The sequence below is a fragment of the Agelaius phoeniceus genome, chromosome 1 (assembly GCF_051311805.1).
Source record: "Agelaius phoeniceus isolate bAgePho1 chromosome 1, bAgePho1.hap1, whole genome shotgun sequence".
Classification (NCBI taxonomy): domain Eukaryota; kingdom Metazoa; phylum Chordata; class Aves; order Passeriformes; family Icteridae; genus Agelaius; species Agelaius phoeniceus.
This window is the reverse complement of record NC_135265.1, coordinates 155,780,490-155,797,237: the sequence shown is the minus strand read 5'-3', so window position 1 is coordinate 155,797,237 and position 16,748 is coordinate 155,780,490. Positions and strand designations below refer to the sequence as shown.

The 16,748-nt window shown below is 52.3% G+C and overlaps 1 protein-coding gene and 1 pseudogene across 1 annotated transcript; one reads left to right on the top strand and one right to left on the bottom strand.

Moving 5' to 3' along the window:
• Positions 1–2,936: 2,936 nt before the first annotated feature.
• On the bottom strand, positions 2,937–4,185 carry LOC143693564 (erythroblast NAD(P)(+)--arginine ADP-ribosyltransferase pseudogene; annotated as a pseudogene).
• A 7,763-nt stretch (positions 4,186–11,948) lies between these two features.
• Positions 11,949–16,065, top strand: LOC143693557 (erythroblast NAD(P)(+)--arginine ADP-ribosyltransferase-like). Its single transcript, XM_077175287.1, has 6 exons — positions 11,949–11,965; positions 12,083–12,132; positions 12,442–12,576; positions 12,733–12,968; positions 14,913–15,687; positions 15,992–16,065. Exons 1-6 carry the CDS (start codon positions 11,949–11,951, stop codon positions 16,063–16,065), a joined length of 1,287 nt encoding a protein of 428 aa, XP_077031402.1.
• Positions 16,066–16,748: the final 683 nt, after the last annotated feature.

Sequence of the window (16,748 nt, the reverse complement as noted above, 5' to 3'; positions counted from 1 at the left end):
ATGGCCCTCCTGGCTCTCACCCTGGCACTGCTGGCAATGACTGTGACCACTGCAGCCATCAAGGTGGTGCCCCAGACATGGCTCAGGACTCCTTCGATGACCAATACTGGAGCTGTGGCCACACCATGACCGCAGCATTGCCGGCCCTCAGCCACTTTGAGTGCTCACTCTGTACTAGCTAAGCAGCCATTTTCATTTTAATTTTAATGAATATATATATTTAGGATTCTCTTGGCAAAGTCCCCCCTGATGTGCAGGACCAGGAGAGATCTGCTCTGAGTCCGAGCTGATAAAGTATTCCAGCTTTCTGCTACCTCCAGTTCCATCAGGGAGTTCATTTCGGCTGATTTCGGTATTGGTGGCTGGGGGGACTCCAGGGGACACTTGTGGAGGGACATGGGACTGGGATTGCATATTCCTAGACCGTTATGCATATCCAGATATTTCCATAAACTAGTTTCCATCTTCCAGGAATTATTTAACATGGCCCTTCCTTGGGTCAGCCTTTTTTAGAGCATGCCTGCTTCTTGGCTGCAGTTTTGGCTCCTTCTCTTTATCACTTCCAGTCTGGGCCTTGGTCCATACTTTCTTCGGACAGCAGACGCTGAAAGTTGGCATTTCAACAGCAGGGTCCTCATGACATGTCCACTGGATGTTATCCCGACCAAACAGACAGTTCACTGGCAACAGTATCAGCTTTCACTACTACTATGTCCAACCTTTTGTTAATAGCAGAAATAAAAGCAAAGATATTTGGGCATATACCTGTAGCATTCATCTTAATATTTGCAGAAAGCTGAGAGATTTGATTTGTCTTCCATTCTCTTTTCCCGTTTTTCTCTTTTCCTCCAGGCATAATGTCAGTGGTGGCCCTGGCACCATGGTGACCTCTCTTTTCTGGGGGTCATGGTGGCCTTGGTGGTAATGGAAACCACAGTGACTGTGAGAAACAACTGCTCACTTTAATTTTTAAAGGTTTATTAAACTGCAACAACACTTTAAGAGGACTGAATAAGGAAAAAGGGACAGTGCTGGGAGTGTGGCCAACTGCCACAAAATGGCGGCTCTGCCTTTTATACTCCTGGGGGGTTGCATCAGCCAAATACATATTCATAAGCAGTCAAACATATTGAAACACTTTCCTTATAAATCCCTTGCCCCACCCAAAATCTGCCGGTTGACTCTTCCTTGCTGTCCATTGGTGGAGACCTTCCTGCAGTCTGATTGGAGGTGAGGTGTTGCCATGCCACACATCCCCAGCAACAACTTCTCCCATTCCCAGCTGCCCCATGCAAGGGGCACAGGTACACACCCTCCCTCCCTCCAACATGTCCATGACATCCAATGCTGAAACCTACCGTGAAAACCAATGCTGGTGGGTAGAAACAATATGGGTTGGGGAAAGGGGGCTGTGAGGAGAACCGAGGGTGTCCAATCAACAAATTACAATAACATAACCATAAATCAACAAAACTTCTCTTAATACAAAAATGCAATATTCATCCCTGAATTGTGAGAGCCAATCATGTTACCCATCTATACCAAAGTTGTGGCTGCCCCACTCCTGGAATGGTCCAAGGCCTGGTTGGGCTGGGCCATGAACAGCGCAGCCCAGGGGAAGGTGTCCCTGCCCATGGCAGGGCTGGCACCGGACGGGCTTTAAGGTCGCTCCAGCCCAAACCATTGCAGAGCCCCCGGGCCGGGATGGGGCGGGGCGGGCGCTCGGCAGCGCCAGCAGCTCATGCTGCCGCCTGCTGTTGGCACCTGGAACTGCAGCTGGGAGCGGCACATGTGCAGTGATGCTGATTTCCTACGCTCACTGCTGCCCTCCGGTGGACAATTCCTGAACCACAACTGCCAGAATCCCCAAATCCCAGCATGGGTCAGGCTGGAAGGACCCAGAGTGGGCACCCGGCCCAACCCCCCAGCTCAGGCAGCGTCATCCCTTAGGATAGGATTGGGTCCAGAGCAGCCCATACCTGGACACGCCACTCGGCAGAGCTGGATACGTCACTCCCGATGTGCCTCCCTGCTCAGGGATGAGGGGCACGATCTCTCCCTGACCTCCTCCCCCTGCTCTTCTTGATGCCCCCTGGATCCCTCCTGACCCCAGGCCAGCTTCACTGGTCACCCACCAGCACCCCCAGGTCCTTCTCTACTTCTGATCCAGCAGGTCCCCTGCATCTGGAACTGACACTGGGAACTGTCCCTCCCCAGGGGCAGAACCTTTCCTTGCCCTCTTGAACCTCCCAGTTTCCAGCCTTTAAGGTCCCCTGAAGTGCAGGATGTGGCAGGATGCTCTGCCTGGAATGTGCCCTAGGGACAATGCCCCATATGTGGCCATGACGGCAACATTGAGAGGAGTCTGGTGCAGATTTTGGCACTGAATGGGGCTAAAACCAGCCCAAATCACCAACTTCAAATTGATAACTGATGGTAAAGCACCAGAGCTGGGCGTGGCCATCCATCAGCTGACCCTGGGAACATCCAGGTCTCTGTCAGACAGAGATTCCTCTCCCCTATTCTGCTTGGAATGAAATGTGTCTGAGGATCCTCCCTTGGGAAGCGGATGCTCCCTAGGGATCCTCCTCTAGGTTGAGAGAAAGAGACCTTCCCAAGATTGTTGTTGTGGGGAGCCCTGTTTAGCAATTTTCTCTTTGCTGGCTTTGTCACAATTATTTATTGTATTTTTTTGAAAGAATTTTTCATTAGAATTGCTTTGCACAAGGGCCTTGGTGGCCACACTGGCCAGGGTGGCTGTGGTAGCCTTGGGGCTGAGGGAGTCTTGGTGATCATGGTGGCCACAGCTGCCACAGTGACCACAGTGACCTTGGTGACCTTGATAGCCTCATTGCTCAGAGGATCCAGGTGGCCAGTTCCTAGGCTGTGGTGGCCAGGAGGAGTCCTCTGAGGTGGAAAGGAGCCCTGGGGACACTCTAACCTGGGGGAAAAAGAGGAGAATCAGTGGGGCAATAGGGGTAGTGAGAGGGTCAGGGATAGGCATAATTGGGGATTAATGGTGACAGGAGAGCTGGGGGCATGAGTGTGACAGGTGACAGGGTGTCAGGAGGGACACGGGGGGTTCAGGGGCCAGGGAGATCAGGAGAGTCATGGTGGGCTTAGAGGGCCATGGGGTGTTACAGGGGGTTACAGGGTTTCAGGGAGTGCCATGGGGAGGTTTTCCATACACAGGGCCCATCCCCAGAGCACTGCCTTTATCAGAGAGGGACAGGGCTGGTACACTGTGGAGGTCCCTGTCTCTCTCCCTTGTCCCCTGGCATGGCTGTTCCTGTCCCTGTTCCCTCCCAGAAGTGGGGGTCCCTATCTCTGTTCCCTGTCATGGATGTTCCTGTGCCTGTGCCCACAATGGGTGACCCCAGAATAGGTGCCCCCAGCCCAGGGTATCCTTGTCACCCCACACACTGTGAGTGTCCCTGTCCCCCATCCCCAGTCAGTGTCATTGTCCCCTGTGCCTTATCGTGGCTGTCCCCATCCCCCCTGGCTGTCCTCTGTGTTTTTACCTTGCAGCCACTCGCAGTTGTATTTGCTGTAGGTCCCAGTGGACTGGAGCTGGATCTGTGTCTTGTCCCCTTCCTGGGTGTATTGGGTGACATTGAAGGTCTCATAGGGTGGGATCAGCACGATTTTAGGTTCCGGATGTTCGCTAAAAGGCGTGACATCCACGCCATGGCACGTGTGCACCTCGAGCATTGTCTCACCGGGGCACTCGCCAGTTTGATTGCTCAGGAATATTGGCATGAAATGACCGAACCGGATGGTGTCACCATGCTGTGCCTCAAACCGGGTGCCACACACCATCAGGAACGCGTCCCGACACTGCCCGTTCTGAGCGTCCCTCAGCGTGGCCAGGGCATCGGTCAGCAGGAAATGCAGCGTTTTGAAGTGGAAGTTGTCCCGGTATTCCTGTCGGGAATGCCCAACCACGTGCAGGGCATCATTGAATTTTCTGGGGTCAGTCATTGTGAAGGCCATGATGGCGGTGGCCTGGTCTGGGGACAGAGGGGACTCAGGGGGGCCCCGACTCTGCCACTCAGCTGCAGCCTTTACCCAAACCTCAGCAAACTCCTTGTTCTGCTCAAACTCGGAGCTGTTGAGGGCCGGCAATGCCTCCTTCATGGCAGGGCCGCAGCCCTGGTACTGGTCATCAAAGGAGTCTGGGGCCATGTCCAGGGGGATCACATTGACAGCCGTGGTGGCCATGGCCATTGCCAGCAGTGCCAGGGTCTGAGCCAGGGGGGCCATGGCAGGGAAAGGCCACAGGGACCAGTGTGGACTCTGGAGGACACAGAGGGGACATGGGGGAGACACAGGGAGGGTTCATCAGTGAGGGACTGGGGAGGGGAGTGGGGTCAGCAGGGGAGTGGGGTCAGGGGGAAGGGAGGCACTCCTACCCAGCCGACCCCTGCACATGTCTGAGTTCCCTGACCCCAAATCCTGGGATTACTTATGCCTCTCCAACATCCCCCAGCCCCAGGGACCCCAGTCCCACAGTACCATCACCCCCAGAAGCCCAATCCTACTCCCATGACTACAAGTCCCCTCAACCCCAGCAGAATCCCCACCCAAATCCTGGGGTCACTCCCTGAGCCCCTCAGTGTCCCTCTCCGTTGGTCCCCAGACCCCACTCCTACTCCCATTCCCCAGTTCCTTTGGTATCACCCCAGGACATCAACCCAAATCCAGGCATCACCCTCTGCCCCCACAGTGTCTCCCAGCCTCCCCATCACCCCAATCCCACTACACTCTCACCATCCTGTGTCCCCCCTCATTTTCCCCCAGAGCCCCCCATGACCCCAATGCCAGACCTGTGACTCCCTCAGTATACCCCCATGTCTGCAATCCCATTCCCTCAATCCCCTGTGCTCCCAAAGAGTCCCCCCAGTGTCCCCCCAGCCCCAATACCAAGATCAGCCGAAGTGAAGTCCCTGATGGAACTGGAGGTAGCAGAAAGCTGGAATTCCTTATCAGCTCAGACTCGCAGCAGATCTCTCCTGGTCCTGCACATCATGGGGGCACTTTTCCATGGGGTATTTATCCACCATATTTATAAATATTCATGAAAATGTCTCCCTTAGCTACTACATAATCTGTACTTTTCCCGTAAATCATTTGCATTGATCGACCTCCTCCTACAAGTCATTTTATTGTCCTGGAGAGTTGTAAAAATGGGGCTTCTGGGGCACATTTTCACCAAATACTTTGATATCAAAGGCTCTTTTCCTGGAACAATTTCTTTGCACAGGTGCTGTTGTTTCCTGGTACAGAACTTGCCAAAACCCCTCTGGAGTTCCCTTTGTCTGTTTCTCCATGGGTTCTAGCCGTGATTTTCATCTTGTGTGCACACTTCTCCAACCCTTTATCATTTCTGCCAGTTTGTCTTCAGGCTCTGTCCAGAACCTTCAGGGGAAGGGAAAATTTCCATTCTCTCTGTTATTTGTCACTTTGTGACAGAAATGCTCCACTGTGGTCATCATCCATGCAGCCATCCAGGATCTCCAGGTCTTTCCTGTCCTGAGGAGCTCAGAACAGGAAAGAGCACTGGGCAGAACTGGACATGGCACTGGGCAGAGCTGGACATGGCACTGTCCAGAACTGGAAAGAGCATTGGGCAGAACTGGACATGGCATTGGGCAGAGCTGGACATGGCATTGGGCAGAGCTGCATACAGTGCTGGACAGAGCTGGACACTGGGCAGAGCTGGACACAGCCCTGAGCAGAGCTGGAAATGGCGCTGAACAGAGTTGGGCGTAGCACTCCTGATGTGCCTCACTGGCCAGGGAGAGGGGCACGATCACTCCCTGACTTCCTGGCCTCACTCCTCTGAGTGCCCCCCAGATCTCTCCTGGCCCCAGGCCACATGGCCAGCTCCACTGGTCACCCAGCAGCACCCCCAGGTCATTCCCCAGAGCTGCTCCAGCAGGTCCCCACCAGCCAGGCAGGCCAATGGGGCTAAATTGGGCTAAAACCAGCCAAAATCACCAACCCTGAACTGACAACTGAGGCTGAAGTACCAGAGCTGGGCCTGGCCATCCATCAGCTGACCCTGGCAATGCCCAGTCCCCTCTCAGACAGAAATTCCTCTCCCCTATTCATACTTGGGATGAAATGTCTCCGAGGTTCCTCCCTCGGGAAGGGCATGCTCCCCAAGCATCCTCCTGAAAGTTGAGAGAAAGAGACGTTCCCACAAGTGTTGGCATGGAGAGTGACATTGAGCCCTGGGTAGGAATTGTCACTTTTGACTGGCTCTGTCAGAATTACTTCATGGAATAGTTTTGGAAGAATTATTTAATGGAGTTGTTTGATAGAATCATGTAACAGAATTGATTTGACAGAATAATTTACAAGAATGGGAATTGACCAAACCAGACCCTCTGGCCACACCATGCCTGGAACCGGACACCATGCACACCCCGGAACACGTGGTGACACTGCCCATTCTGAGCCTGCCTCAGTGTCACCAGGGCCTGGGTCAGCAGGAAATGCAGCGTTTTGAAGTGGAAGTTGTTCCGGTATTGCTGGAGGGAGCTACCGGCCGCACACACGGCTGTGTTGAACTCCTTGTAAATGTCCTTTGTTGTGTAGGTCACGAGAGCAACGGCCTGGGCTGGGGACGCCAGAGGGGACACAGGGGGAGCCCCGCTTGAGCCACTCAGCCTCAGCCTTCACCCAGGTCTGGGTGCACAGAGGATTCACCTGGAACTCGGAGTGGCTGAGGGCCAGCAATGCCACGATCATGGCAGGGCTGCAGCCCCGGTACTGGTCATGAAAGGAGTCCTGGCCATGTCCAGGGGCACCACCTTGATGGCTGCAGTGGTCACAGTCATTGCCAGCAGTGCCAGGGTGAGAGCCAGGAGGGGCATGGCAGGGAAGTTACTGGGAGCAATGTGGGACACTGGGGGACAAAGTGGGACACACTGAGGGGACACTGAGGACACACGGGGGTACATGGGAAGGGCTCCTCTGTGAGGGGCTCAGCATGGCCCCTGAGCTCCAACCAGATGAACTTTAGAACAGTGGCCATTTATCCTCATTTCCTAGGAGGCCTTGGATATTATCCTTTTGTTCTCCTATGCAGTGAGACTCTTTATCAGGGTCAAGGTTGTATCTGGTAAGTTTTTCTTGATTGTGATCTGTGCTCCATATATTTGTCCTGTACTTAGCGGATAACCAGTAATAGTTTTAATAAGATAATTGCCTCACAGATGGGAACTGCTTTAACATCAAGGTACAGGAACTCTTTGCATAAAGAACTGAGAAGGGGAAGATGTGGAAGACCAGACCGCTACAGAAGCTCAGCTGGGGAGCATAGCAGACCTTGTGGTCCTGGTAGAGTGAAGACTGTGGGAGAGAAAAACTCAAGGCAAGAACAGAAGTGATGACATCATGTCTGATCACTCTGCCCATCATGTCTGGACACTTCTGACCATCACGATGAGCACTCTGGCCAGAGAAGAGATGACAGCCATGTTGCTGATGAAAGAGATAACAAGGACATTACCAGTGTAAGAAGGATAATGGAGAATATTGTGTTTCTAAGGGGACTGCCGCACAGGAGTCCTAGTAGAAAACTCTGTACAAACATAGTGAGCTATAAATCCTGGTAAATTGGTGCAATAAACGGCTTTGCTTTGATGGCATTGCAGAGTCCGTGTCTCTCAATCCCCGCACACCAGCTGCCCAGTCCCAATCCCGATCCTGTGTTTACACTTCCAATGTCCCCCTGGTGCTCCCCAGGATCTCATTTCTGTTCCCAGACCTTTGTAGCCCTCTTGTGACCCCAGGCTGCTCAGGAACCTCACCCAAATTCCTTAAGCCACTCTGTCACCGCTCCTGCCCAAGTCCACCTTGGCCCTCTCCCAGACCCCAGTCCCACTCCCAGTCCCCTTAATAATTTCATGTCATCCCAGGACCCCAACTCAAATTTGTGGATGAACCCCTGACCCTGTAATGTCAGCCTGGGGACCTTCCTGCCCCCCATTCCACAACTGTAACACACAACCCCAGTCCCATGTCCCTCCACACGTGTCCCCTGGAGTGCCCCACAACCACCGATATCGAAACCGGCCAGAGTGAACTCCCTGATGGAACTGGAGGGAGCAGAAAGATGGAATTCTTGTTTAGCTCAGACTCACAGCAGATTTCTCCTGGTCCTGCATATCAGGGGGGACTTTACCACACAGAATCTATCCCTCTTAATTATAAATATTCATCAAAATGGGCTTCTTAGCTAATACAAAACCAGCACATTTCCCGTAAATAATTGGCATGGGCCTGGTAATTTGGGGAAGTAATTTTTATTGTCCTAGAGAGTCATAAAAATGGGGTGTCAGGATGTGGGTTTCACAAAGTGCCCCAATATCTCAGATGACCTTGTCTCAAACTTTCATTTTTGCAGGCACTGCTCCTTCTGTGTTACAGATCTTGCAAAAAATGCCTCACTGGATTTCCCTTTATCTCTTTCTCCACAGGTTCCAGCAATATTAGCTCTTCTTTGTGCACATTTTTACATTCTTTTACAGTTTTTTATTTGTTCTTCTTAAAGCCCTATGCAGCACCTTCAGGAGAACTCAAACTTTCTATTCTCTCTCTTACTGCTCAGGCCCCACAACCCCAATCCCACAGTCACACCGTCCCATGTCCCCACAATGCCACCCAGTCCCACTCCCCAGTGCTCACTGAGTTGCTGCCACACCTCAGATACCAGTTGGGCTCCCCTATCAGATGCCATCCCTGCAGACACCTTGAGCCTGGGGATGATCTCTTGGAGGAGCACCTGGGTGACTTCCCTGGCCTTGCTGGTGTGGCAGGACAAGCTCTGGACCCCAAAATGGATCCATCAATACCAGGAGATACCTGAGCCTATGTTGGCGTGGTAGCTCAGAAAATCCATTTGCCAGTAATCCCCAGGAGTGTTTCCTCTTTCTGTGATGCCTGGAGGTGATGGTTTTGAATTCAAAGGGTTCTTTTAAAAATATATTAGCGATTGCTCTGTAACAGACCTGACAGTTTTGTCCTATGAACACTGAGGCCGCAGACCGGTCCCCATCTCATTGATTCCCCAGAGCTTTGCTGGTGCTTTTCTCCTTTACAAATTGCAGCAGCAGCTGGGGAATTCCTGACCTGGTTATTGGGAGTTACCTCTCACCCACCCATCCGGCCACCCTCTTTATTGTGGGCTTTTAAATAAGCAGCCAATTTTCAATCTGCCCAACTCTCTCCAGGCCTCACTTCTGGCAGTGAAATTCCTTTCTCAGGAATTAACACCAGCATGCTTTGTTGCAGAACCTTTGCATGCAGATTTATTGCAAGTCTATTTCCCACAGGGATTTGTCAATCCCCAAGCTGGTGTGCCCTGGATTGTTGTATGGCCATGTCTTTGGGCAGCTGGGTGGTAGCCAGGACACCCAGGGGCTGCTGCTTTTGTTGTTACACAAAAATCTCCAAGGAGAGGAAATCCCATGGGAAATGTGGACCACAGGGCCATCTTTGAGTTACAGAATGTGTGTCCTTCCTTAGGAGTCCAAATTGAAGGTCATTCTGGGGCCTACTTTGTGGGGGAGACTTCACAAGATCTGTGGGGTGCTCTTCAAAACAACTCAACATCAGCCAGGATTGACTCAGATGCCTGTGGGCCAGAGCAGAGACTGCTCTCCTCATCCAAGAGGCCAGGAAATCCAATCTGGGACAAAAGGTTATGATATATACTCTGCTCACCATGGAAGAAGATGTGGAACAAGGGGCGGAATTCGATGTGTTACAAAGAGCTCAGGAATTGTGAGAAAAAGAGCAAGCATAGGAACTCACTTGACATCTGCTTTGAGCATTGCTCATGCCCATGGAGCCATATGCAAAGAAAGAAATCAATTAACACTACAGGGATCTGCAATTAAATATAAACAAGAATTATTGTCCCCCCTTGATTCAACCCAGCTTCCCAAAAAATGTCCATACAACAATCCAGGGCACACCAGCTTGGGGATTGACAAATGCCTGTGGGAAATAGACTTGCAATAAAACTGCATGAGAGGTTCCACAACAAAGCATGCTGGTGTTAATTCCTGAGAAAGGAATTTCACTGCCAGAGGTGAGGCCTGGAGAGAGTTGGGCAGATTGAAAATTGGCTGCTTATTTAAAAGCCCACAATAAAGAGGGTGGCCGGATGGGTGGGTGAGAGGTAACTCCCAATAACCAGGTCAGGCCTACCCCAGTGGATGCTGCAATTTGTAAAGGAGAAAAGCACCAGCAAAGCTCTGGGGAATTGATGAGATGGGGACCGGTCTGCGGCCTCAGTGTTCATAGGACAAAACTGTCAGGTCTGTTACAGAGCAATCGCTAATATATTTTTAAAAGAACCCTTTGAATTCAAAACCATCACCTCCAGGCATCACTGAAAGAGGAAACACTCCTGGGGATTACTGGCAAATGGATTTTCTGAGCTACCACGCCAACATAGGCTCAGGTATCTCCTGGTATTGATGGATCCATTTTGGGGTCCAGAGCTTGTCCTGCCACACCAGCAAGGCCAGGGAAGTCACCCAGGTGCTCCTCCAAGAGATCATCCCCAGGCTCAAGGTGTCTGCAGGGATGGCATCTGATAGGGGACCCCAAGTGGTATCTGAGGTGTGGCAGCAACTCAGTGAGCAGTGGGGAGTGGGACTGGGTGGCTTTGTGTGGACATGGGACGGTGTGACTGTGGGATTGGGGTTGTGGGGGCTGAGCAGTAAGAGAGAGAATAGAAAGTTTGAGTTCTCCTGAAGGTGCTGCATAGGGCTTTAAGAAGAACAAATAAAAAACTGTAAAAGAATGTAAAAATGTGCACAAAGAAGAGCTAATATTGCTGGAACCTGTGGAGAAAGAGATAAAGGGAAATCCAGTGAGGCATTTTTTGGCAAGATCTGTAACACAGAAGGAGCAGTGCCTGCAAAAACGAAAGTTTGAAGCAAAGTCATCTGGAATATTGGGGCACTTAGTGAAACCCTAATATACGAACTGACCAATTTTATGACCCTCCAGGGCAATAAAAATTATTTCACAAAAGAGGCAGAACCATGCCAATTATTTACAGGAAATGTGCTGGTTTTGTATTAGCCACGAAGCCCATTTTGATGAATATGTATAATTAAGATGGATAGATTCTGTTGACAAGGTCCCCCCTGATATGCAGGACCAGGAGAAATCTGCTGTGAGTCTGAGCTAAAAAAGAATTCCTTCTTTCTGCTCCCTCCATTTCCATCAGGGAGTTCACTCTGGCCGGTTTCGATATTGGTGGTTGTGGGGCACTCCAGGGGACACGTGTGAAGGGACATGGGACTGGGGTTGTGTGTTACAGTTGTGGAATGGGGGGCAGGAAGGTCTCCAGGCTGACCTTGTAGGGTCAGGGGTTCATCCACAAATTTGAGTTGGGGTCCTGGGATGACATGAAATTGTTAATGGGACTGGGAGTTGGACTGGGGTCTGGGAGAGGGCCAAGGTGGACTTGGGCAGGGGCGGTGACAGAGTGGCTTAAGGAATTTGGGTGAGGTTCCTGAGCAGCCTGGCGTCACAAGAGGGCTACAAAATCTGGGAGCAGAAATGAGATCCTGGGGAGCACCAGGGGGACATTGGAAGAGTAAACACAGGATTGGGATTGGGACTGGGCAGCTGGTGTGCAGGGATTGAGAGACACGGACTCTGCAATGCCATCAAAGCAAAGCCATTTATTGCACCAGTTTACCAGGATTTATAGCACACTATGTTTGTACGAAGTTTTCTACTTGGACCCCTTTCCCCAGTCCCCTTAGAAACACAATATTCTCCATTATCCTTCTTACACTGGTAATGTCCTTGTTATCTCTTTCACCAGCAACATCCCTGTCATCTCTTCTCTGGCCAGAGTGCTCATCGTGATGGTCAGAAGTGTCCAGACATGATGGGCAGAGTGATCAGACATGACGTCATCACTTCTGTACGTGCCTTGAGTTTTCTCTCCCACAGTCTTCACTCTACCAGGGCCACAAGGTCTGCCATGCTCCCCAGCTGAGATTCTGTAGCAGTCTGGTCTTCCACATCTTCCCCTTCTCAGTTCTTTATGCAAAGAGTTCCTGTACCTTGATGTTAAAGCAGTTCCCACCTGTAAGCCTATTATCTTATTAATACTATTACTGGTTATCTTGTAAGTACAGGATAAAATATATGGAGCACAGATCACAATCAAGAAAAACTTACCAGATACAACCTTGACCCTGATAAAGAGTCTCACTGCATAGGAGAACAAAAGGATAATATCCAAGGCCTCCTAGGAAATGAGGATAAATGGCCACTGTTCTAAAGTTCATCTGCTTGGAGCTAAGGGGCCATGCTGAGCCCCTCACAGAGGAGCCCTTCCCATGTAGCCCCGTGTGTCCTCAGTGTCCCCTCAGTGTGTCCCACTTTGTCCCCCAGTGTCCCACATTGCTCCAAGTAACTTCCCTGCCATGGCCCTCCTGGCTCTCACCCTGGCACTGCTGGCAATGACTGTGACCACTGCAGCCATCAAGGTGGTGCCCCTGGACATGGCCAGGACTCCTTTCATGACCAGTACTGGGGTGGCTGCAGGCCTGCCGTGATCGTGGCATTGCCGGCCCTCAGCCACTCTGAGTTCCAGGTGAATCCTCTCTCCACCCAGACCTGGGTGAAGGCCGAGGCTGAGTGGCACAAGCGGGGTTCCCCCTGTGTCCCCTCTGGCATCCCCAGCCCAGGCCGTTGCTCTCGTGACCTACACAACAAAGGACATTTACAAGGAGTTCAAGGAAGCCGTGTGTGCAGCTGGGAGCTCCCGCCATGAATACCGGAACAACTTCCACTTCAAAACGCTGCATTTCCTGCTGACCCAGGCCCTGGGGACACTGAGGCACGCTCAGAATGGGCAGTGTCACCACGTGTTCCAGGGTGTGCATGATGTCCGGTTCCAGGCATGGTGTGGCCAGAGGGTCTGGTTTGGTCAATTCACATTCTAGTAAATTATTCTGTCAAATCAAATCTACTACATGATTCTATCAAAACAACTCCATTAAATAATTCTAGGAAAATGATTCCATGAAGTAATTCTGACAGAGCCAGTCAAATGTGACAATTCCCAAACAGGGCTCAATGTCACTCTCCATGACAAGACTTGTGGGAACATCTCTTTCTCTCAGCTTTCAGGAGGATGCTTGGGGAGTGTCCCCTTCCCGAGGGAGGAACCTCGGAGACATTTCATCCCAAGTATGAATAGGGGAGAGGAATTTCTGTCTGAGAGGGGACTGGGCATTGCCAGGGTCAGCTGATGGATGGCCAGCCCCAGCTCTGGTACTTTTCGAGCATTTGTCAGTTCAGGGTTGGTGATTTTGGCTGGTTTTAGCCCAATTTTGCACCAGTGCCTTGCGTGGCTGGTGGGGACCTGCTGGAGCAGCTCTGGGGAATGACCTGGAGGTGCTGCTGGGTGACCAGTGGAGCTGGCCATGTGGCCTGGAGCCAGGAGAGATCTGGGGGGCACTCAGAGGAGTGAGGCCAGGAAGTCAGGGAGTGATCGTGCCCCTCTCCCTGCCCCAGTGAGGCACATCAGGAGGGCTGTGCCCAACTCTGTTCAGCGCCATTTCCAGCTCTGCTCAGGGCTGTGTCCACCTCTGCCCAGTGTCCAGCTCTGTCCAGTGCTCTTTCCCATTCTTGGCTCCTTAGGACAGGAAAGACCTGGAGATCCTGGATGGCAGCATGGATGATGACCACAGTGGAGCATTTCTGTCACAAAGTGACAAATAACACAGAGAATGGAAATTTGCCCTTCCCCTGAAGGTGCTGAAAAGGATCTGAAGACAAACTGGCAGGAATGATAAAAGGATGGAGAGGTTTGCATACAAGATGAAAATCATGGCTAGAACCCATGGAGAAACAGACAAAGGGAACTCCAGTGGGGTTTTGGCAAGTTCTCTAACAGGAAACGACAGCACCTGTGCAAAGAAATTATTCCAGGAAAAGTGCTTTTGCTATCAAAGTATTTGGTGAAAATGATCCCCAGAAGCCCTATTTTTACGACTCTGCAGGACAATAAAAGACTTGTAGGAGGAGGTGGATCAATGCAAATGATTTACGGGAAAAGTACAGATTCTGTACTTGCTAAGGGAGACATTTTCATGAATATTTATAAATATGGTGGATAAATACCCCCTGGCAAATCGCCCCTGATGTGCAGGAGATCTGCTGTGAGTCTGAGCTGATAAGGAATTCCAGCTTTCTGCGATCTCCAGATCCATCCAGGAGTTCACTCCAGTTGATTTTGGTAACGGGGCTGGGGGGACACTGGGGGGACCCTTTGGGGGGACACGGGATTGAGGGAATGGGATTGCAGACATGGGGGGACACTGAGGGAATCACAGGTCTGGGATTGGGGTCATTGGGGGTTCTGGGGGAAAAAGAGGGGGGGCACAGGATGGTGAGAGTGGGATTGGGGTGATGGGGGGCTGGGAGACACTGTGGGGGCAGAGGGTGATGCCTGGATTTGGGTTGATGTCCTGGGGTGATACCAAAGGAACTGGGGAATGGGAGTAGGAGTGGGGTCTGGGGACCAACTGAGAGGGACACTGAGGATCTCAGGGAGTGACCCCAGGATTTGGGTTGGGATCCTGCTGGGGTCGGGGGACTTGTAGTCATGGGAGTAGGATTGGGCTTCTGGGGGCGATGGTGCTGTGGACTGGGGCTCCTGGGGCTGGGGGAAATTGGGGAGGCATAAGTAATTCCAGGATTTGGGGTCAGGGAACCCAGATATGTGCAGGGCTCTGCTGGGTAGGAGTGCCTCCCTTCCCCCTGACCCCACTCCCCTGCTGACCCCACTCCCTTGCCCAGTCCCTCACTGATGAACCCTCCCCGTGTCTCCCCTGTGTCCCATCTGTGTCCTCCAGAGTCCACACCGGTCCCTGTGGCCTTTCCCTGCCATGGCCCCCCTGGCTCAGACCCTGGCACTGCTGGCAATGGCCATGGCCACCACGGCTGTCGATGTGTTCCCCCTGGACATGGCCCCAGACTCCTTTGATGACCAGTACCAGGGCTGCGGCCCTGCCATGAAGGAGGCATTGCCGGCCCTCAACAGCTCCGAGTTTGAGCAGAACAAGGAGTTTGCTGAGGTTTGGGTAAAGGCTGCAGCTGAGTGGCAGAGTCGGGGCCCCCCTGAGTCCCCTCTGTCCCCAGACCAGGCCACCGCCATCATGGCCTTCACAATGACTGACCCCAGAAAATTCAATGATGCCCTGCGTGTGGTCGGGCATTCCCGCCAGGAATACCGAGACAACTTCCACTTCAAAACGCTGCATTTCCTGCTGACCGATGCCCTGGCCACGCTGAGGGACGCTCAGAACGGGCAGTGTCGGGACGCGTTCCTCATGGTGTGTGACACCCGGTTCGAGGCACAGCATGGTGACACCATCCGGTTTGGTCATTTCATGCCAGTGTTCCCGAGCAAACAAACTGGCGAGTGCCCCGGTGAGACAATGCTCGAGGTGCACACGTGCCATGGCGTGGATGTCACGCCTTTTAGCGAACATCCGGAACCTAAAATCGTGCTGATCCCACCCTTTGAGACCTTCAAGGTCACCCAATACACCCAGGAAGGGGACAAGACACAGATCCAGCTCCAGTCCACCGGAACCTACAGCAAATACAACTGCGAGTGGCTGCGAGGTAACAACACAGGGGACAGCCAGGGGGGATGGGGACAGCCATGATAAGGCACAGGGGACAATGACACTGACTGGGGATGGGGGACAGGGACACTCACAGTGTGTGGGGAGACAAGGATACCCTGGGCTGGGGGCACCTATTCTGGGGTCACCCATTGTGGGCACAGGCACAGGAACATCCATGACAGGGAACAGGGTTAGGGACCCCCACTTCTGGGAGGGAACAGGGACAGGAACACCCATGCCCGGGGACAAGGGAGAGAGACAGGGACCTCCACAGTGTTCCAGCCCTGTCCCTCTCTGATAAAGGCAGTGCTCTGGGGATGGGCCCTGTGTGCAGAACATGGGTGGGCCAGGACCTCCACATGGCACTCCCTGAAACCCTGTAATCCCCTGAAAATCCTCATGGCAATCCCTGAATACCCCTGACACACGGTCACCTCTAAGCCCACCATGACTCCCCGATCTCCCTGGCCCCTGAACCCCCCACTGTGCCCCTCCCAACACCCTGTCACCTGTCACACTCATGCCCCCAGCTCGCCTGTCACCCTTAATCCCCCATTATGGCTATCCCTGACCCTCTCACTACCCCCATGGCCCCACTGATTCACCCCTTTTTCCCCCAGGTTAGAGTGTCACCACGACTCCTTTCCACCTCAGTGGACTCCTCCTGGCCACCGCAGCCTTGGCAGTAACCACCAGGATTTTCTGAGCAATGAGGCCATCAAGGTCACCAAGGTCACTGTGGTCACTGTGGCAGCTGTGGCCACCATGATCACCAAGACTCCCTCAGCCCCAAGGCTACCACAGCCTCCCTGGCCAGTGTGGCCACCAAGGCCATTGTGCAAAGCAATTCTAATAAAAAATCTATCAAAAAAACTCCATTAAATAATTCTGACAAAGCCAGCAAAGAGAGAAAATTCCTAAACAGGGCTCGATGTCACTCCCCTCACCAACAATCATGAGAACATCTCTTTCAGCATAGAGGAGGATCCTTTGGGAGCATCCCCTTCCCAAAAGAGGAACCTCAAAGACATTTCATTTTCAGAAGAAATAGGGGAG